The 20,924-nt window shown below is 42.8% G+C and overlaps 1 protein-coding gene across 1 annotated transcript in view; it reads left to right on the top strand.

The window, feature by feature from the left end:
* Positions 1-18,514, top strand: part of pacrg (PARK2 co-regulated) — a 159,050-nt gene extending 140,536 nt beyond the window's left edge. The window contains exon 5 of the mRNA XM_086154719.1: positions 17,712-18,514. Coding sequence (XP_086010845.1) covers positions 17,712-17,872 — 161 coding nt within the window. The 3' untranslated portion in view covers positions 17,873-18,514. The remainder of the gene's footprint in view (positions 1-17,711) is intronic.
* Positions 18,515-20,924: the final 2,410 nt, after the last annotated feature.

Raw genomic sequence — 20,924 nt, 5'->3', positions numbered from 1 at the left:
GGCTTTGCTTGTACTCAGGTACACACACACACGTGCACACAAACCAGAACACACACACACACACACACACACACACACACACACACACACAGTCAGCCAACAGATTAAATGTGCTGCAGGTTGTATGAGAGTGAAAGAGAGAGACAGGGAGAGGGTGTTGAGTCAATGTGTAAGCCGCGGGGCAGCAAAATCTTCCTCTACCACTAAGTCAGCTACTGATCTCATTTTTCCACAGATGGACTCCTAACACACTCCCATCAGGGGACAAATATATCTTCCCTCCATCTCCTTTCTTCACACATTCCTGCACCAATGCTTTTTTTCTCTCTGCATTCATTCCCTTCCATCTTTGTCTTACTTCTTCCCTTCTTCACCCCTCCTCGCTCCCTCCGTTCTCGTTACCATGAATTTATTATCCACCTCAACCCTAATCTCCTCTTGTTTTCTCGCACACTCAATTTTTCTTTGCCACTGGTTTCAAGCGTAACCGCTGCCCCCATCCCTCAGTTAAGCTTCAGACCACACACCATCACCCTCTCTCTTTTGCCTCTGATCAATCAGAACCAACAGGTGTTGTAAATTGTGTCCTCTGCTGACGGGCTACCGCAGCATCTTCCGAACGCTGCCATTTCCCGGCCTTTGCTCCAGCCTGCTGTGTGTCTTTGTTCCTCTCGCCATATCCCTCCAGCTCTTGCCCCAGTTCGTCAGCGAAGCAAGACCGGCTGTGTTTTCCACCCATCCTTCATCCCAACCCCTCCTGTCACATCGGCAGTTTTGGCCGGCCTCAGACAAATAGATTCACAGCGGATATTACAGCCTGAACCTAAAAAGAGCCGAATTAATGGCGCTTCTATAGGAAGCTAATAGTGCCTTTCTCTGCCTGACCGCCGCCAGCACTGAGCCCAAAGATTTCATGGGCATTTTAAAAAAAATTTAAAAAGAGATATGGCATACAGTACACTTTTTGAATAAAAACACATCAATTTATCCAGCAATTTAAATGTTTTATGGTGGGATATCATAGAAAGATTGAACGAAAAGATGGTTTAAAGAGAAATCAATCCCTTCATTTCAAAACAATTAATCACAATTCCATGTCGTCAAATATAATTTTACTCCACAGCTGAGAGGACATTGACTCCTGGTATGTTCTGACATTTTTCTTTTTTTACCTTTGTCATCTGTACAGGTTTTTGCATTTGTTTTTATGTTTGTTTTATTTTTTTTTGTTTTTTCAAACCACTGTAAATAGTGCTATCCTGTGGAACAATGCACATTGCAGAGGGTGACATAAATAGGCCATTGTTGCATCAGGGAAAAAAGGAAAAGAGGAGACAACTTCTCAATTTATCTCTATATCAGTCTTTAGGCCGTTTCTTTAGCGTACCAACTTTTTCATTACAGCCAAGTTTGGATTCTTGTCATGTCTGTTTAGGTGTTTGATGTGAAAATTAAAATTGGATTTACACAGTTATTGCAGTGTGTATCTTACACGTGCATGTCAGGAGATTGTAGGCATACATAATTTTGTTTACGGACACATCAGTGCCTTCAAAACCTTTACAAATTTCTCTTGTAACAATAAAACTGAGTGATCCGACACAGCTACGGTTAAGGTTTCATTAGCTATAAGGCATAAAAATGACAAGCTTGCAGTCAGGAAGAGATGTCATTTGAATTAAACTATTGCTGGAAGCAAAAGAAAATACACAGTGCACATCTATTTGGTTGAAACGTTTTTACGACACATACATTCACCCATCTTGCTTCTTCTGGTTGGATAAGAGTCGTAATTATTGGGATACCAGCGGGGTTAAACGGAAACAGTTTTACAACTTGTGCAAAATCCACCTGTGCTTTTGCCGTGCGGTCTCTAATTGGAAGTGTCATATCGTGCAGATCCAACATGATCGGAAATCACTCAAGAACAAAGAATAAGAATCCAGTAGACAGACCTCTGAAAATGTGTCTTCTCTGGATATATTTTACAGTATGACTGCAGAATTTCATGCTCTCATCACTGTAGTTCCACCAGTGTACCTGATGACTCTAACTGTCCTCTCAGTCCGTCTCCTACTGATGAGCCTCTTCCATTCTCTTTGATCATGGCTACTGTTGTCATCCCATCTCCTCCAGCGTAATGAGTCAGTGTGTAAAGTTGGATGGCTGCTGACAGTGTGTCCTATGACTCACATCAGGGTGGTACTGCTGTCCCAGCACATCTCAGTACCCCCTATCCAGCCATTCTCCCTGCCCTCCTCTCCTATTTTCCCAGAAACTTTAAGACATCAGCTTATAATAAATAAAAAAAAAATGTAGATGTGACAGACAAACTAACACAAGCAGGCATATATTCTGTGCAGTCGGGCAGCTCTACAACCAAGCCTCTTTTCAATATTATTTATTGTGCTGTCGTCTCTCTCACACCTTTTCCCCGCAGAGCAGAAGAAAAAGAAGGGAAAAACTGCTTAAAAGAAAAAGGGACAAAGTTGAGAGAAGTCAGCTGAAGTCTGGGGATGATAGGAGCCAAATTGATTTTGGAACTGAGTATTATTAACTGGTCTGAATAAATGTACCGTGAGGATTTGTGGGATCATTCTTCACATTTTTTTTTAGCCACAGGCTTAGATGTGCATTTTTAGTATTTGACATTTTGGCCCTGTTCGAGACGTTGCATGATTAAATTCCAATTCCTTTTTTCAATTTTTATTTTTTGCATGTTATAGCGTGTAGTTGAACTATTCCAAAAAACAAGTTAGAAAACTCAAAATGCCATTAAACTGGCAGAAATAACTTCATTCGTCTGCAGGAAAGATGGTTTACTAAACATGCTTTTGCTACTCACAGTCTTACATTGGAACAATTCAAATTTCTGGCTGCGTTACAGATGGTCTGTGCCTTAAAATGTAACAGACATTTTTTCTGTGGAAATCCCACGGGAGGTGGGATTTTACAGGGAGATCACTGTATGAGTATGAGTGACAGAGAATACTATTTGTGAACACATTGTAAGCACAGAGATTCAAACTAAATGTAACCGCTGATTTAAATGTAAGTTCATACTCATGCATTTCAGATGCTTACATTATACAGGGCCACAGGGACTCTCTTTTCATTGTGACTAGCTGTGCAGCACATGAATAAAAAACACTGTTCGCATCAACCATTCCATGCTTATCAGCAATTAAACATTCCTTTACCTGTTTGTGACACACTCACACATTGGCTGACTTTATGTAAATACCACACTTAAACACTTCTGCTTTAAAGGGCCTGGGATCTCATAAACCTTGACAGGCCCTCAGGCCGTGCCGCTGCTTGTAAAACACTGACTCTTTACGGATGTCTGTCCTCCCAACCATAAACACTTTTCTGTCCTTCTGGTAGAGAGTGGGCAACAAAGAGAAAAAGAGGAAGGCATTATATGTCTCACAGTGTACCCGGTATCTTTGTCTGCGATGTTGTCGATCTGTCTGTACCATAAGACCACGATGGCTTTACTGAGACTTTTGTTTACCACTTCACGGATTAAGAATAAGGTTTCCTTTAAACCTTTCAAACCACACTTGAGATCACATGAATCTGTATTGTGGCCCTAGTGTTCTCAACTTTATTCATATTGGACAGTGGCCTTTTTCAATGGCTTATAAACATGATTGTGAAAAACACTTTCAATTTCCTTGTTATTTGCATTTGGCGCTTTACTTATCTCATGTGCGCTGTCGCCTACAGCCACTGCATAGCTTCTTGCTTGCTTGTTCTTGCTCTAAATGCAGACAGACTGCCTGCGGTTTGCTTGGTGCCATTGTCATTGCTGAACAAAAGTTCTAGTAATCACACTGTCACCCCGGCCCTTGGTGATTTAATAGCTCTCCCTGCATCCATAGACATCCACTCTAACCAATTGCATTAAAGAGATAAATAACCAGGCCAATAAAAGTCTTGTGAGGGGGCCGAATAGGCACCGGAATGCTCATCGTCCATTTGGTGCAGTAAGCAGCGGGGGGTAAGGGGGGAAGGGGTGTGGCTTTTAGTGGAAGGTTTTTTAGGGGTGATATTGTGATTGGTGGTGGAGGTGATGTCATGTCATCCATCTTAGAGAGCCACTTCATTAGGCTAATGGAAAGGCTGGACCACTAACTGTTCAGTACTGTGTGTGTGTGTGTGTGTGTGTGTGTGTGTGTGTGTGTGTGTGTTTGTGAGTGAGTGTCCGTCCTTCCACTGATGGCAGCTTCCAAGGCTAAAGTGGTTATGAAGACTAAAGTGATTTTATTAGCAAGGCACATAGCCAACCTATTCCTATGGACATAACCGTATGTGCGTGTGCGTATGTGTGTATGTGTCTCTATGTGTGTGCGCCCTGGGGTTTTCATGCAGTGCAATAATGACGCTGTTTTTCTGGTGAGGAATGATAATACACTATGTCAGAGGAGCTAAACCTAACATAATCCCTTTGATGGTTAAAACTACAGTCCTGTTCCCGAAATGACTTGCAATATTGTGGACTGCACATTGGCTCCTCACTACGCTTTAGGGTAATATCACTGATCGATTTTGATTTGTCGCTTACTTGAATTAGTATGTCACTTCAAATGTCCCTCTTCTGAAGAGTAAAGAGGACAAATGGAATTGCTCTTTGAGTTTGCGTCACCGCTTGACCTCTTCTCACTCACTCTTTCTCCTCTCTCCTGTTCCATCTCTCTCTCTCTCTCTGTTCGTCTCATTCTGTCTCGGTCAGTTTTTACACTTAAAAACCAACATGTATTTCAGGGACATATGCTGTCTTCACGAGGGCCTGATCTTCCGTTTTCCTTCGGAGCCCACATCATCCTGACCTCCAACCACCTGTTTTATACATTTCTCTATGCATTCAAGGTGTCATCTGGAAACCTTTGTCTGACGCTTTGTGTCTGTTTCGATCGTTACATGTATTTTATAGCAGATTTTCCTCTTATGGCTACTGTGCAGACTTTTACTATATTTCTCCAATTTCTAGAGGAATTGTTTGATACCTGACATTTGAATTTGCATATTGCTCAAGCATTTAGCTACCTTTTAATGTCGCAAGTGGTTGTTATCAGATCTTATGACCGTTGTCATATCAGTTAAATACACTGCCTTTGGGGTACCTTTGCCAATAGCAGAAAAAAATAGATACATTTTTAGCTTCAAAAGTGGAAACAACTATCTCATGTAATCGTGTAATCCCTCCTCTTTTATCATGTTATAATATAAGCAGTGTTTAAAACATCAAGGCTCACATTTTTCGAAAGTAATTTAAACACCAGAATAATAGAGGGCCTTTAGAAAACTATTTTATTTTCCTTTTCTTGCCATCATGTGACAGTAAACCCATATTACATTAATCTGATTCATAGTATTCACGTTATAATGTGAGTATGTGTGTCCAAATGCATAGTGTGGATTAATGAAACTGCAGCGTGTCCAAGCTGTGCTATGTTTTATTCAAAAGCCTCCATCTCTCAAGAAAATAAATCTCAAAAATATACACAAAGAACAAAAAAAAGCTGAGTAGTTTCCTGTAGCAGCTCTGATGTGTGCTTTCAGTACCCATTAAGATGTGTAAATGAGAGTGGAGCTTGAGCAAAGCAACCAGGAAAGCCCTACACATGACACCTGCTACCCAAGGTAAACGCACACTTCCCAAGCTGTTTTCTATGAATATTAATTTCTTCCACCAGTTGTGTCTGCAGTACGCAAAAGCATCTATTGTTTGTTGAATTATTACCCATACCTGAATGGTGAAACCCATCCTAAAGGTGCTTTTCATGTTTTACATACTGAAATTAAAACTTAATTGTGAGCTACTTCTTTTATATTCAGGTATACTTAGATGGTCTAATAAAGCGGGAATCTGATATTTTTTCAGCCAAGGGCCAGGGGTCTTGTAAAAGGGAAGGTCTGTCTGCTGGCATAGCTTGTTTATGCCATTGACAGTCTCAGAGTGAACTTTTTTGTGTCTGATAACATACCGAGGTGAACATTAACAATGACATTGATGTTTTGCTTTTCCATCCTTGCAAGTCTGTCTTTTGTTATCAGAATATGAAGCATCAAGAAAAAGATCAGGTCCTGACTTCAAATTTCAAACTCTGAATGGCTATTGATCTACCAAGTTAGTAGTCCCTTACACTTTTTTTATTTATTTTATTTTTTCCAGCAAAAACTGCTATACTGAGGTGTTCATTAATTATTAGACTGGCAGTGAACTCAGCAGTCTACAAGATGTCCCAGCTGAATGGAATGTTTATCCATGTGATGCTAGGAAGTTAGCATCACCATGGCTCTGACAAAATGTAGTCTTGATTTAAGTGTTATCAAATGCAACCTTCAACCTTCTCCATCTAACCTTATTCTTTGTATCCTCCTCTCTCACACCAACTTCATATCCTCTCTCCCCACATCCATAAATCTTCTCTTTGGTCTTCCTCTAGACCTCCTGCCTGACAGTTCCAATTCCAGCATCTGTCTACCAATATATTCACTATCCCTCCTCTGTACATGACTGAACCATCTCAGTCTAGCTTCTCCGAGCTTCTCCCCAAAACATCTAACATGAGCTGTTCCTCTGATAGACTCATTCCTGATCCTATCCATCCTCGTCACTCCCAAAGAGAACCTTAGCATCTTCATCTCTGCGATGATGGCTGATAGTCTTCTATCGCATAGTACCCCTGACACTTTTCTCCACCCATTCCAACCTGCTTGAGCCTGTCTCTTCAACTCTTTTCCACACTCTCCGCTAGTCTGGACTGTTGACCCCAAGTATCTGAAGTCCTCAAACTTCTTGATCTCAACTCCCTGTAGCCTCACCATTCCCCCCAGGTTCCTCTCATTCATACACATATACTCTATCTTGCTGCGACTAACCTTCATTCCTCTCCTTTCCAGAGCATACCTCCACTTCTCTAGATTTTCCTCAACCTGTTCTCTGCTGTCACAACAGATCACAATGTCATCTGCAAACATCATAGTCCATGGAGATTCCTGTCTCACGTCATCTGTCAGCCTGTCCGTTCACCACTATAAACAAGAAGGGACTCAGAGCTGATCCCTGATGGAGTCCCAACTCCACCTTCAACTTCTCTGTTACCCCTACATCACACCTCACCACTGTCTCACAACTAGCATACATGTTCTGCGCCAGTCTAACATACTTCTCTGCTACTCCAGACTTCCTCATACAATATCAGAGTTCCTCTCTGGGCACCATATCATATGCTTTTTCTAGGTCTACAAAAATGCAATGCAGCTCCCTCTGGCCTTCTCTGCACTTCTCTATTAACACTCCCGAAGCAAATTCTGCATCTGCAGTATTCTTTCCAGGCATTAAGCCATACTACTGTTCACAAATACTGACTTCTGCTCTCAGTCTAGTTTCCACTACTCTTTCCCATAACTTCATTGTATGGCTCATCAACTTTATCCCTCTATAGGTGCTGCAATTCTGCACATCCCCCCTTATTCTTAAAAATGGGCACCGTCACACTCCGTCTCTATTCGTCAAGCATCTTCTCATTCTCCAAGCCTGTTGAATAATCTAGCCTGAAACTCCTCCGGTGCCTCTCCTACACACTTCCATACCTCCACAGGTATAGCATCAGGACCAACTACCTTTCCACTCTCCATCCTCTTCAATGCCTTCCTCATTTCACTTTTACTAATCTCTGCTACTGTGTGTTCTACAATAGTCACCTCTTCTACCTTTGCCTCATTCATTTTCCTCATTCAGCAGCTCTTCAAAGTACTCTTTCCATCTTCCCTTCACTCTTCTAGCATCTGTCAATACATTTCCCTCTCTATCCTTAATCACCCTGACCTGGTGTAAATCCTTTGCATCTTTATCTCTCTGTTTTGCAAACCTGTATGGATCATTCTCTCCCTCCTTACTGTCTAACTGACCATACAAGTCATCGTACACCCTTTGTTTTGCCTTTGTTACCTCTATCTTTACCTTACACTGTGTCTAACTGTACTCCTGTCTGTTCTCTTCAGTCCTCTCAGTGTCCCACTTCTCCTTTGCTAATCATTTTCTCTGTATATACTCCTGCATTTCCCCATTCCACCACCAAGTCTCCTTATCTACTTTCCTTTCAGATGACACACCAAGTACTCTCCTACCTGTCTCCCTGATAACACTAGCTGTCGTTGTCCAATCATCTGGAAGCTCTCCCTGACCACCCAGAGCCTCTCTCAACTCCTCCCTGAAAACCATTCACACACTCCTCCCTTTTCAGCTCCCACCACTTTGTCCTCTGCTCTGCCTTCGTCCTCCTGGTCTTCCTTGTCACCATAGTCATCCTACAGACCAACATTCTATGCTGTCTGGCTACGCTTTCAACTACAACTACTTTGCAGTCACTGATCTCTTTCAGATTACCTTGTCTATACAAGATTCAACCTGCCTGCGTACCCCTACCTCCGCTCTTATAAGTTACCCTATGTTCCTGTCTTTTCTGGAAAAAAACTGTTCACTGCAGTCATTTCTATCCTTTTTCAAAGTCTACCACCATCTGTCCCTCTGCATTCCTATCATGTATAGCAAATCTGCCCATCACTTCTTCATCCCCTCTGTTGCTTGCACAAACATGCCCGTTGAAGTCCGCACCAATTACCACTTTCTCATCTCTAGGGATATTCTGCTTCTAATTCATTCCAGAACTTCTCCTTCACCTCAAACTCACCCCCCCCCCTGCAGGGCATAGCCTTCAATAGCCTTCATACCTTCAATTTCCAGTTTCAGACTATCTGAAACTGGAAGTCTATCTGACATTATTTTTACCTCCATAACATTCCAAACAGACTCCTCCTTCAAGAGATCTCCAACTCAATTTTTCCTCCTACCAGTACCATGATAGTACAACTTAAAGCCTGCTCCGAAGCTTCTAGCCTTACTACCTTTCCACCCGGTGTCCTGGACACACAGTATATCCAACTTCTTTCTCTGCATCATGTTGACCAACTCTACCTTTCCTGTTATGGTCCAAATATTCAAAGTCCCTACTCTTAGTCCCAGACCTTTGCCTTTCCTCTTCTCTCTCTGCTACTGAACATGCCTTCCTCCTCTCCTTCTTCAAGCCTACAGTTGCATAATTTCCACGGGTACCCTGTATGTCATTGGTACCAGTGGCGGTTGTAGTTAACCCGGGCCTTGACCGATCCTATATGAGATTATTTGGTTTGATTCGCATGTTTGGTTTTGGCAAAAGTTTTATGCCGCATGCCCTTCCTGACTCAACCTTCTGCATTTATGCGGGCTTGGGACCGGCTAAGGGAGACACTGGCCCATGCCCCCCTGAGGCTGGATCAGGGAAACACTGACCCGTGCCGCCCGGAGGCTGCATTGATAAGCAGTATAGAGAATGAATGACTGAATAAACGGATTGCAGTGTTACATTGTTTCATCAAAGTTCACCATGAGGTTGACCTAGTTTCAAATTCTGCGCTTTGATTGTTTTCCTTGGTTGAAGTGGTTGAAGTGTTGTCTTATCTGATGTTATGATGCCAGTTACTAAAAGAACAGCTCAGTGATTATCTGTTAACATAAAGCAAAAAATACAAATAAATCATTGTAATTTGAATGGCCAGATATGACAAACCATACATCCACTGAAATGCTTTCTGTATTCTTGGTATTTATTTTGTGTTGTCAGTTCACTCCACATGTTAACATATCCTTCTGCAGTCTTTTCCAATGGTGCAATTTTCTTTCAGAGCTCTCTGTATACATGTTACGTGCATACGCCTTTATTAGTGGCCTTTGCATTTCAAAGCACGGCACTTGTTTGGCTTGTGTCCGGCTGTGCGCACAACACACCGCGGTGGCCTTTAATGCCTGTCCCTGGTGCAGATCGATTTTGTGCCTAGCTTGCAGCCCACTGCTAACCTTGAGGTAAGCTGGCGTAATGAGATCGCTTCTGATGGCATTGACTCACACCTGACAGCACTGACGCTCTCCTCCCGGCCAGAGAGAGGCGCAGACAGGCGGAGTGGGAAAGACAAAGTCCTCTGCTGTGTAATGAACCTGGCTTTGATCATTTTCTGTTAATATCACATTTAAATATTTTTCCCTTTAAACTTGGGTGGGACTTCAAAATAACAGCAATAAAAAAACTGTCTGAAAGTGACAAAAGTGCCGGAACCTTTTAAGTGCCTGAATCTTCAATGAACTTTTCAGTAGCACTGTGTATTTTGCACCCGTCTGCCACAGTTCCCTTTGTTTGAAACCCATAATCATATGCGATCTAAAAGATCCCTTGGTAGGTAAAGAAGTATACATCATACGCATTTTTTTGTGTCGCAATTGTGTATTCTATCTGTTTTCTTGCAAGATTCATTACTCTTAGTTGTACCTGAAACATCAGCAGCTACAACTTCAATCCAACGAATCCAGATGCACTGTGTAGATATGCAGACGGCTGATGGTGTGGGTCTTTTGGAATGCCAAGTAGTGGTGGGTTCTCCATGACTCCCTTTCCACTAACGCTGTTATCAAATATAATCTTGCCAAGATTAAGACCTTTTACCCCTTGGATCATTTATTATCCCCAACACATGGAGTTTTGAGCCCGGACAATGCCAAGCATAATTTGAAAATAATTAAAAAGTTGTTGTCCAGTCAGCCATCAGATAGCTTCCGAGCACATGAGATGACTGTTTTCCTCTGACCAGCATACGAAGGCTGAGTCGCAAAAAAAAAAAAAAAGATAATGAAAAAAAATGTGTATCAGCCGACAAATGGACAAGATGAGTCTGTGATAAGTATTATCTGAAAGGTGGTAAGTAATTCAAACATAATCGAAATAGTAACAGCTTGGAAAATAGCATTGATCCATCAACTAAGATGAGCCCTCTCTGCATTAATACCATGACTAAGTGTGGTGAACTGATATCGCTCACTGTCATGGCTATGTCTAGTTTGCAAATTGGAAAAGAAATGAGCAAGTAAAACAGTGGTTCCTCTGGCTTGTTCCAGTTGGGCTCTGGATTGATTAGCTAAATAAATGGCACAATTTTAGTTTGGTATGGTTTGGTTTGGTATGCAGATATGTGGACCTAAGCTATTGGCAACCAGATCAATAGAAAGCTAAAAGCCTTAGCTCACATGAAGCTCAGAGGCTTCTTCAGCAGGTTATGTCTTTTTGTTTTTGGTGTGATTCCTTCAGTCGTACTTTCTGCTGTGCAATCTGACCTTGACAGATTTTTGTCCACCTGGCATGTTGCTTTGCTGCTGCGCTGTCCAACTTTCACTGGGTTAAAATGGCACAGAGTTGCAGCTATCTTATAGACCCAACACTGCTGTGCTGGATGAACACATGGAAAATGAGATCACTGACCTACAGCAAAGGTTAGACTTCAGTAAGCATGAGTAGTCAGGTGATGGTTGGTATAGGGGTTATGGGTTTAATAAACTGCTGCTGACCATAAGCCTATTGTTTCACTTCTCTGCTCACAAAATTCATGTGGGAAACCGTGCGTGTGTGTGTGTGTGTGTGTGTGTGTGTGTGTGTGAGAGTGTGTCTGTGTAGTTCCTGAATCAGCCGCACTCATTGCAGCTAGCTGTGTTAAGCTGAAATGCTGTTATTGATTACACACAAAGGTTGAGATGGAAAAGCAACAGTGGCAATGGGCTCAGCTCCAGGTGTTTGTGTTTGTGTGTGCGTGATTGTGTTTGTGAGCCACAGCTGTGCTGTCTGTCAGCCTCTGGCTTATCCATTATATGGTAAGGGGGCTGGGGAAATACTGGTGTGAGAGAATGAACTAAGTTTTAGGGTGAAGTGCAAAGTAACAAAGGAGTTGTACCATGCTACACTGTAATTTCACAGAACCATTTCTTCTTCTTCGTCTTGACATTTCTGGGTGAGGATTTATACTAATTCCCTGCATACTACACTACTACTACTACTACCACTCCTTTTTCCTCTCTCTCTGTCTTTTCCAGCCAAAGATATTACTTAATGTCATTATTGTTAGGTAAATATCTCATGAGCTTTGTCATGCAATGAATTGCCTCAACTTAATTTTGTTTGTGGTCTAAAGATATTTTACTGGAAATATTTGTGCACTTTGTAACTTTAGAAGTCTTGTGTCAGTGATGGAACACTGTGAAAGGTGCTGTCAGTTTGATTGACTGCTTGCGGCCCTGTGCATTTACTAGTTTTTACTGGATGCAGGAGTCTTGCTTATGTTTCTGTTCGAGATTGGAACACTTGGGCTGCTGTAAAAAATCCCTGCACAATACGCTCTCCCTCCCTCTCTCTCTCTTGCCCTACAAGCCCTTTCTGTCCTTGTCACATTAGGTTACATAGGTTTGTGTATCTCCTAGCATACCTCTATGCAGAATTCCATCAAGAACATAATTACCTCTGTGTGTGCCAGTGTAACCTCTTCGGATGCTATCATTTGCTTTTCCTGCAACTTTTCTTTCTCTGACACCTGTGGTTAGATGCACACATAATAACCCACTCTACACACACTCTGACTCTCCCACCTCTCTGCTAGTGTGTGTCTCTTTATGAGAGGTCTGCCTGCTAACCAACTGTGAGACCCTTTTAATTAGAGCCCTGCTGTTAAGCACATGTCTTTTCCAGCAGTACCTTCCACTCCACAACACCTCCCCACACCTACACACCCTCTGCCACTCATGCATCACCACTGTTTCCCTTCCCCTGTGCTTATGGCCTGACTCATACGTCCACTGCATTTACATGCACTTAATTAACTAGGCTACTCGTATAAGCGGTAAACAAGTTTACAAGCACTGTGGCAACCTGGTGGCAGTAAATCTGTAGTGTGCATGTAGGAGATCACTAACCCATTTTCTCCTCTACCCTGACTATATATTAGACCGAGGCCTTGCTGATTTTCACTGTATTGACAAGAACGGTTGCATGCTGAGTTTTTATGGTCATACCGGAGCAAAAATGGCAGACAGATATACGGCTTGAAGGTTTTTTTGTTCATTATGAACATTTTTTATTGTGAGAGGCACTTTTAAAAAGCTCCAACGGCTTTTTTGTTGATAATTCTATGTAACTGCTTGAAAAACTCCTGTCCACAATGAACTTAAAATGTACTCTTACCTCTCACCATTTCAACAAAGAGGGGAAAATACTGTGTTGATATGCTAATAAATGAACAAACATGGTGGACAATACACATTCCAAATGACATCAATATAACTAAGTCAGTCTGACTCCTTTGGCTGTATAAAAGTAAAAATGTCTGTTGAAGTTGTGCAAAGTTGCAAACATGGAGACCTTTAAAATGTTTTAGGACTGAAGAACAGGTTGTGTTTCCACTGAAGAACAGTGCGGGCATGGACTCTCCTCCTGGGTGGTGACAAAAATCAACACCCACGCCGGTCTCAGATCTCAGCTGCAGAGCCATGCACAACTTTTCCACAAATTATTCCTGGAACTTGACCCAGTCCATCGCATTCTACCATATCCGTCTTCAAACAAGGCAAAAGAAAATAAAGACCATGAGTCTCATAGCTATTGATTCTTTTCTGTATCTAGCTGCCATGACCAAAGAGCTATTGTACTGTTGGTCTCCGTAAGCTCCTTTCTTAAAGACCTTCCACAATCAGGGGTAAGTTGATTAGAAACAATGGTAAGTTGGTTAATGTTATGTCGAATCAGCTCTGGAATTTTGGGCTCAACTTCTCAAATCCACTGCGGTGTGTGTCACACGATTTCAGCTGGATGTGTGGCAGGCACAGTCTATAAGAGGGGATTGTAGCAACACAACATACGCAACTTGAGTTAGAAAGCCTCGGCCTGAAAAAAAAAACAAAAAAACAAAGCACTATAGTTGTTTCACTAGACAAAAGTCAAACACTCATGGGGTATGATAACCATCAAGTAATTCTGCCTGTTTATGTAAATTTATACGTTTGGAAGCAGTTTGTAGGCACAGCAAAGTGTTCCCGCATCTGTGACTGCTTGTCCTGGTCTTGATGTGGGAAGACAGGTTGTATAGGGCTGTGGGGAATGAGGGAGGAGATTTTGCAGGAATGGAGGAGGAGGACAAGGCCTGCAGCTGTCGTGGTGTCGGCCTGGTGTGGTTTTCTGCTGAATGAGTTTCAGCAGATACAAAGAGATACACGGCATAGTGAGTTAAATCCCCATCATTTAGCCGAGCGCTCTCTGCCTTCAGCGGAGCCACAGTGGAGTTTGTAGTTTTAAGAAGCTCGACCAAATAATTATACAAAGCTTTTTATACATTGCCAAAAACCTGCCACCTTCCATGCAAAGATGCAACTTGACAGCTCAGCTGCACAGAGGGGTGTGCCATAGTGGCCGCTAGTTGAGCATTGATCTCCTCGCTTCCAGCAGAGATAAAGAGATGATTGCTTTAGTCGGATAGCTCGCTTCAATTCAACACCACACTGTATACGGTGTAGGAGATGCAGAGAAATGGCATCAAATGACAAACCAAAGTTAAGAAACTTTAATCTGAAACACTCTCCATAAGCTTTGAGTCTGAACCAATGAAAGGCAACAGCTCCGGCCACCAACACTGCTGTTCGGGTTTCTCTGTATTGATTAGTACAAATTAGCATAAATTACTTTGACATCTGAAGGGATTTTTTTTCTTTGAAGACCCGAACGCAAAATTGAGACCTGTGTGTGTGTGTGTGTGTGTGTGTGTGTGTGTGTGTGTGTGTCTGTGTGTGTGTGTGTGTGTGTGTGTGTGTGTGTGTCTGTGTCTGTGTCTGTGTGTGTCTGTGTCTGTGTGTGTGTGTGTGTGTGTGTGTGTGTGTGTGTGTTTGTGTGTATGTGTGTGTGTGTGTTGGTGCACACGCACATGCGCTCACTGGCACAGCGGTGTCAACTTAAAACGACAGCATCTTCACAGTGGTGTCTTGTGATTGGTTAGGAAAATCAAATCTCCTGTCTCAGTGAGGCAATATGACGCAATACAAGGTCAGAGATGGTGTGGAACCAGTTTCAGAATTCAGAAAGATAGATTGATCGATAGATGTTATGTGACATTTTTCTTTTATCTCCCTCTGACATGGTCTGTGTGCTAAAGACCTTGCGATCCCGGGGATTTATCATGAAAGGCAGAAACAAAGCACAGCTTCTGTTGCACATTTTTTTCTTCCTCAAGCTTCTGTGCAGCAATTGTCACTGCACTGAGAATCCTCCTCTGTCTGTGCCTGTATCGACCCTCCCTACACCTCAGAGGAAGGAACAGCCAGCCGGCCCCTGCCAGGGCCCTTCCTTCTGTTCACAGGGCAGGAGTTTTTATTACGATTTTAAAGATTTTTTTTTCTCTCTCCCTGCCCAGGGTTGCGGATATTGCTCAAAGCAGAGAGGGAAAAAGAGACAGAGAGTGGAGAAAAAAGAATAAGCGTGAGACAGAGAAGTTGTTTTGCTGAAGGACATTCACGGAGGCAGTTTTAACACTCTTGCCCCTCCCTTCCTTCCCTTCCCTTTATCCATCCATGAACGCATTTCTTCAATTTCTGCTCTTTAAAAGCTGGGAATCATCTTAAATTTTGCCTGCCTCTTCCTTTTGATGCTTCTGGCCTCAGAACAGCTTAGCAATTGAAATGTAGTTAGACTGGTTGAAACACCCGGTGCTGCAACAATTCCCCCTTGCAGGGCCCCCCTCTCCCTCCACCCACACCCATCCCACCCACCACACCCCCTTGCAACCCCCGTCTCCCCGTGATCTTAGTCTGAAGGCCAAACTCTCCCTCCGGGCTGGCTCTGGCTGCTCATTTCCACGCTAACGGGGGGTGGTGGCTGTGTGCTTTTAGCCTCGACCAACATGCAAAACACACGCCACGCCTCAGAACCAGGCCGTCGGGATGTACGAGACCCATGCCAGTCGCTCCTTATTTTGTACTGCATTCTGACCCCACACACATTCCACAGAGATTGCTTTTCCTCCCACTCTTTTTTTTTTTATTCGATTGCGCAGACGATTTCTGCATTTTTGATTCTTTTCCAGATTCTGAAGTACTTGGGTGCGCATGATGCTTGTGTTGTTGGCAGCATACGAACACAACTTTGTGTAGATTTTCACCGTTTTTCCTGAAAGACGCATTCCTCAGTGTGCAAGGCTCTTGTTATTGTCTCTCAGAGAAAAGAAAACATCTCCTCCAGTCAAGCCTGTTTAAGTTATATTGTATCGAACCTCACATCAGAGGATGCACAGATGGAGAGCTCTCCCCCTGTCACTTTCATGTAAAACAGGAAATGGAATCCCGAGCAGAAACAAGCGCAGCAGACTGAAATCATAGATGTGTTGCTGCTCAACAGCCCAATTTATGGGACCAGCTCACTGTGTGTTTTAATGAGGAGACCATGGATGGTTGAGAAAGCAAAGGAAGAGAGAGAGAGAAGGAAGAGAGATGGAGAGAGGGAGAGAGGGAATACGAGAGGGGGGATATTGAGTCTGTCAAAGGAGATGAGAGATTGAAAGAAGATAAAAAATAAAACTGTTCGAAAGAAATGGGAGAGAGGTTTTATATCCCATTCTCTCCAGGTCTAATTAGGAGAGAGAAAACGGGCTGTTAATTTTTCTCATTTCATCCGCACACTTCTTGATGGTCCTCTTTTCTCTCAGAGGAAGGATGTACTTGAAGCTACAAAAAAAAGCAACAGCGCTGGATGTAACAAATGCTTCTAGTCAAATGACCAAGGTGTTTTTTATTTCTTTGTTTCACTTCCTTGAGGAATAAAATCTCCGGCAGATATTTTAGCAACTTCTATGGGTTTTTCTGTACCTCTTTCTCTCTCTCACTCTCTTTATTTACCTCCCTGTGTAAAATGTTTGGACGGCCGATACAGTGGCATGACATTGGCACTCTACTGCTTTACTGCAAGCTGATAAAGTCACAGCGTGCATGCATGCATGCGTGTGTGTGTATGTGTGTTTGTATGTATTTGTATGAAGGCCTACCAGTGCTAGCGTAACGGAGGAAAGAGTGGAGGCTGGACACACCTCAGGAATGTTTTTTCGATAACAAGTTCCCTCAGCGCACTACAGTTCGCACTCCCTGTCTGTGTTTGTGTGTATGTGCACATAGACTTGCATGTGCGTGTGTGTCCCAGGGGAGGGGAAGTCTGCAACTCTCTGGCTGTATTGTGATTGGCCACGAGTGTATCATGTTCCCAGAGACTATTTGCCATTACACCCTCACGCACAAAAACATCTGGAGAATGCACAAACTTTACACGCACAACCAGCAAGTTTCTTGGTATTATCGAACATCTCCATCACATTGGGGTTGTTGTCCATCTCAGACATCAAACAGGACATCACCAACTGTGGAGCACAACTCCAGGTCATCGCTTGTGCCTTGTTTGCATCAGTGCAATGTTGTGCAACAGCGGAGCCGTCACTAACTCATGCCCTTTATGCCGCTCTACTCTCTGCAGGCTGCCTCATTAAACTTTCAGCTGAACTCCTCTGCCGTTGAATCCCAGCTGACATAGGAGGAGTAAATTAAATTCTGTCTGTCCATTGGGTTTGAAGTCAGATGGAAAGATGGCATTTGCCGATGTAGTTTGCAGGAAAGCAGTGCGGCGTGGCCACAGGTGGTGCTTTGTGAGCCTTGATATCACCCTTAGCAATGACCCGGAGTGAGCAAAATCCCAACTATTTTTTCACAATATGACTCTCTCTCTCTCTCCCTCTCTCCCTCTCTATCGCTGTCACTTTGCCCCTAGTCAACTCAGGAGATGGCATCGACTACAGCCAGCAGAAGAGGGAAAATGTCGGCGACCTGATTCAGGAGACCCTGGAGGTGTTCGAGCGCTATGGAGGGGAAGACGCTTTCATAAATATCAAATACATGGTGCCCACCTATGAGTCCTGCATGATCAGCTGAGAGGGCGAGGACACAGATTTAGACACTTTTTTTCGTTTTTCCTCCCACACACCCGACTCAGACACTTCCTTTATTTGTGTCTCCTTTTTTAAACCTGACATATTTAATCTATTGCCACACAAGCGAATACTTTCTTTGTTGACAGTGTATAGATTTTGTCATTGTTGTAGTTGTTGGCTTATCAGTTACTGATTTTAGCAACCTTACAACAAGTCTTTGATGCATGATGATGCAGATTCATTCAACATTTGATTTAAACAGGGCCCCCTCTTTGACCAAATCTAAGTAATCTAAGAATTTTAAGTGCTGATGATTCACTATTGATTGATCATGATGATATGTTTCATCTTGATTTCACAGTGATAAATCTATCGATGACAACTTACAATTAGGTTACATTTATTAACATCATCAAACACTTGATCAGCAGAAATTTAAAGTTCAAAAACATTTCTAGTAAGTCTTAACTTACAGTGTATATTTTGGCTGAGGTCTGAAGCGTCATTTGTGTTACTGATTCAACTGATTCAATCGCAAAGCTGTAGCTGACAGTTGGCAGATCCTTAATATTTATTAAGGGTTTATGTGATAATTATGTTAATCTCAAAGAACGTTCATTAAATGTAGTATGTAAGCAGTAAAGCTTATTCAGTTCTCTGTTGAGTTTGTGAACCGTTACTTAAGGAAAACATCTTTTCAGTTTTACAAAAAGAATGATGATTTATCATTTATATGTATCACAACCTCAGCCCTTAACAAGTACCTTGCTGGAACAAAGAGCAGATATTCAAAAATTGTTCATAATTGTTATCTAACGATGAATCAAAGCATTATTTCCACACAAAGATTCAGCTTTGCGGCCTTTTAGAGCCTCGTAGAGCTCTGAGGGTTTTTTTTTTTCTCGAAAGACATTAGTCTTACTTAACACCTCGACAGGTGACTTCTTCCTTGAATTATAAATGATAATTGCTCAACGGCAAACATAATAGCATACATAACTAAGACTACACAAAATAATAAGTTCTAGAACTTCAGTGTCATCATTTTGAAATTAACTGATAGTTAATGGTGTAATTATTACTCTGTGATTCTAATTATGTAACTGAATTACTCTAAATTCATTCTGATCACTAGTCCTACTAACGTTGGTTAATCTGCATCTGAGTTATGAAGTGTTACCAATCTATATTTTAACGGGAATCTACGGAGAACCCGGTTTACCTACGTACATATCGACAGTGGATATGACAGATGACAGGTTCCTAAAAAGGGAACAAAAAATTGACTCATTAAACTACTGCTTCCACAGTTAGTAGTTCAGAAAACAAACCAAAAAAAGGTTTCTGTTCCTATGATTGGGGGCAGATGAATCGGGGCCTCGTTGCTGCGGCTCCTGTCCCCCTGTGTCCAACCCTGTCCGGTGCCTTAAATGTGCAAATCTGTGCCTTATTGCTGGCCTGTTTTGCACTGTATCCTGCCTCTGTTCCCATTCTGTCACAAACTCAGCATGAGACAGAGCCTGTCTAAGCATGCAGGCGAAGACACGTAGGAATGATGGCCCGCAACATTCCTCCATACAAACAGATATTTGTTTAACATCCTATGAACTTCATGCTCCACAGTTATTATACTTGCAGCTTCTTCTCTGAGTGTCCATGACGACATACATGCATTCCTTCTTTATCGAGGACGATCTTCGGGTGGCTCGGCAGGTATCTTTAACCCACTTTTTCACCCTGCACGCTGAAGGGCCTGCCCCTCCTTCAGTCTCCTCCTGCTTGAAAGCTAGAATGGATTCTTTGCTGTGACACAATAGACTTTTTTGAAGACCCACAAATTTGTGCATATACATATTCAGCCCTATGGCCCACCGGGGAAACGTGGCGTAATTGATTTCTGACACTCACAAGGACACTTGCGGCCTCTCATTGTAAGTCATGTCTCCGGTAAATGCAGCTTTACAGGCCTGAGGAGGAATCCATTCTCAACCAGGAGACAGGTTCATAATGCTCGTATTTTAACCTCAGCTCGTCTTGAAAAGAATGTCACCGCGTAGGTGTTCCGCGCTGCTCAACCTGACCGAGCCGCTCTCCGCCTGCTTCTTGATCTGTGCAGTGAAAAATTGAAAAGCCGAGCGGAGTGGTCCTCGTGTGACAAAAAAAAACAAATTTTTCACCCTAATAAGTAAGGCTGCATAACAAAACAAATACTGCCCGGGCATAAGCATATGGGCTACTTTTAAAAGCGGGATAGAATTTTCTCTGTGTTCTCATCGAAGGGCTGGATCGAACTGAATAGCCTGCAGTTCAGCCAGACTGTATCAGTGACGCCCTGCTGTCCTGCTTCACCTGTCCAATTTTACCGGGCCACAGGCTAGTTGCCGGTGTGCCAGTGAAAGAGAGCTTAGAAAAAGAGAGGACAGCTGGGAATAAAAAGGACACAGCGAAACGCGGTGAACATTTAAGTGTTTTCAAAGAGAGGCCCTCCGAAATGTTACAAGCGGCGTCTCGTCTGCAGCGCTTTGCTTCGAGCCAGTGTGCAATGTCATATGAGCTATAATGCACAGAAAGCGCCTTGAGTGTACTTCAGTTCTCTGTACTTAAAGACCCAGGCAATCTGATGGCTCAGTTAGGTCACATCACACCAACTAATGGGCATTAAATGCTAAATGGTGTCCATTTCAACCTCCTCAGGAAGCCTCTGACACTCATTAGAGGAGGTGTTAGTGTAGATGGAGACACAGGAGAATATGCTCTCCTGTGTCAAGAGCCATGCAGGGACACACACACACATCCTAAACATTGGGCATACACACAAATGACAGGAGAAAACCCTGTCAGCAAGCAGCAGAGATAAGCGTGAGCAGGGGTGGGGGCAGCAGATGCATCAGTGTGTGTCACATGCAGACCTATAGGCATCACCGCCCCCGACATGCCTTGACTCGACTCGGCCCCTTAATCTCCCTTATCTTTTCTCTTACTCAGGGAAAACTGACTCAAAAATAAATTTAACAGAGGGCATAACTTGTTCGGGTCATAATTTTCCGACCCCC

This window comes from Fistularia commersonii, chromosome 1 (genome assembly GCF_037954325.1).
Source record: "Fistularia commersonii isolate RoL2024-O1a breed Wild chromosome 1, RoL_Fcom_v1.0, whole genome shotgun sequence".
NCBI lineage: Eukaryota > Metazoa > Chordata > Actinopteri > Syngnathiformes > Fistulariidae > Fistularia > Fistularia commersonii.
Note: the sequence above shows the minus strand (reverse complement) of the source record. Positions and strands in the feature narration are given on the sequence as shown.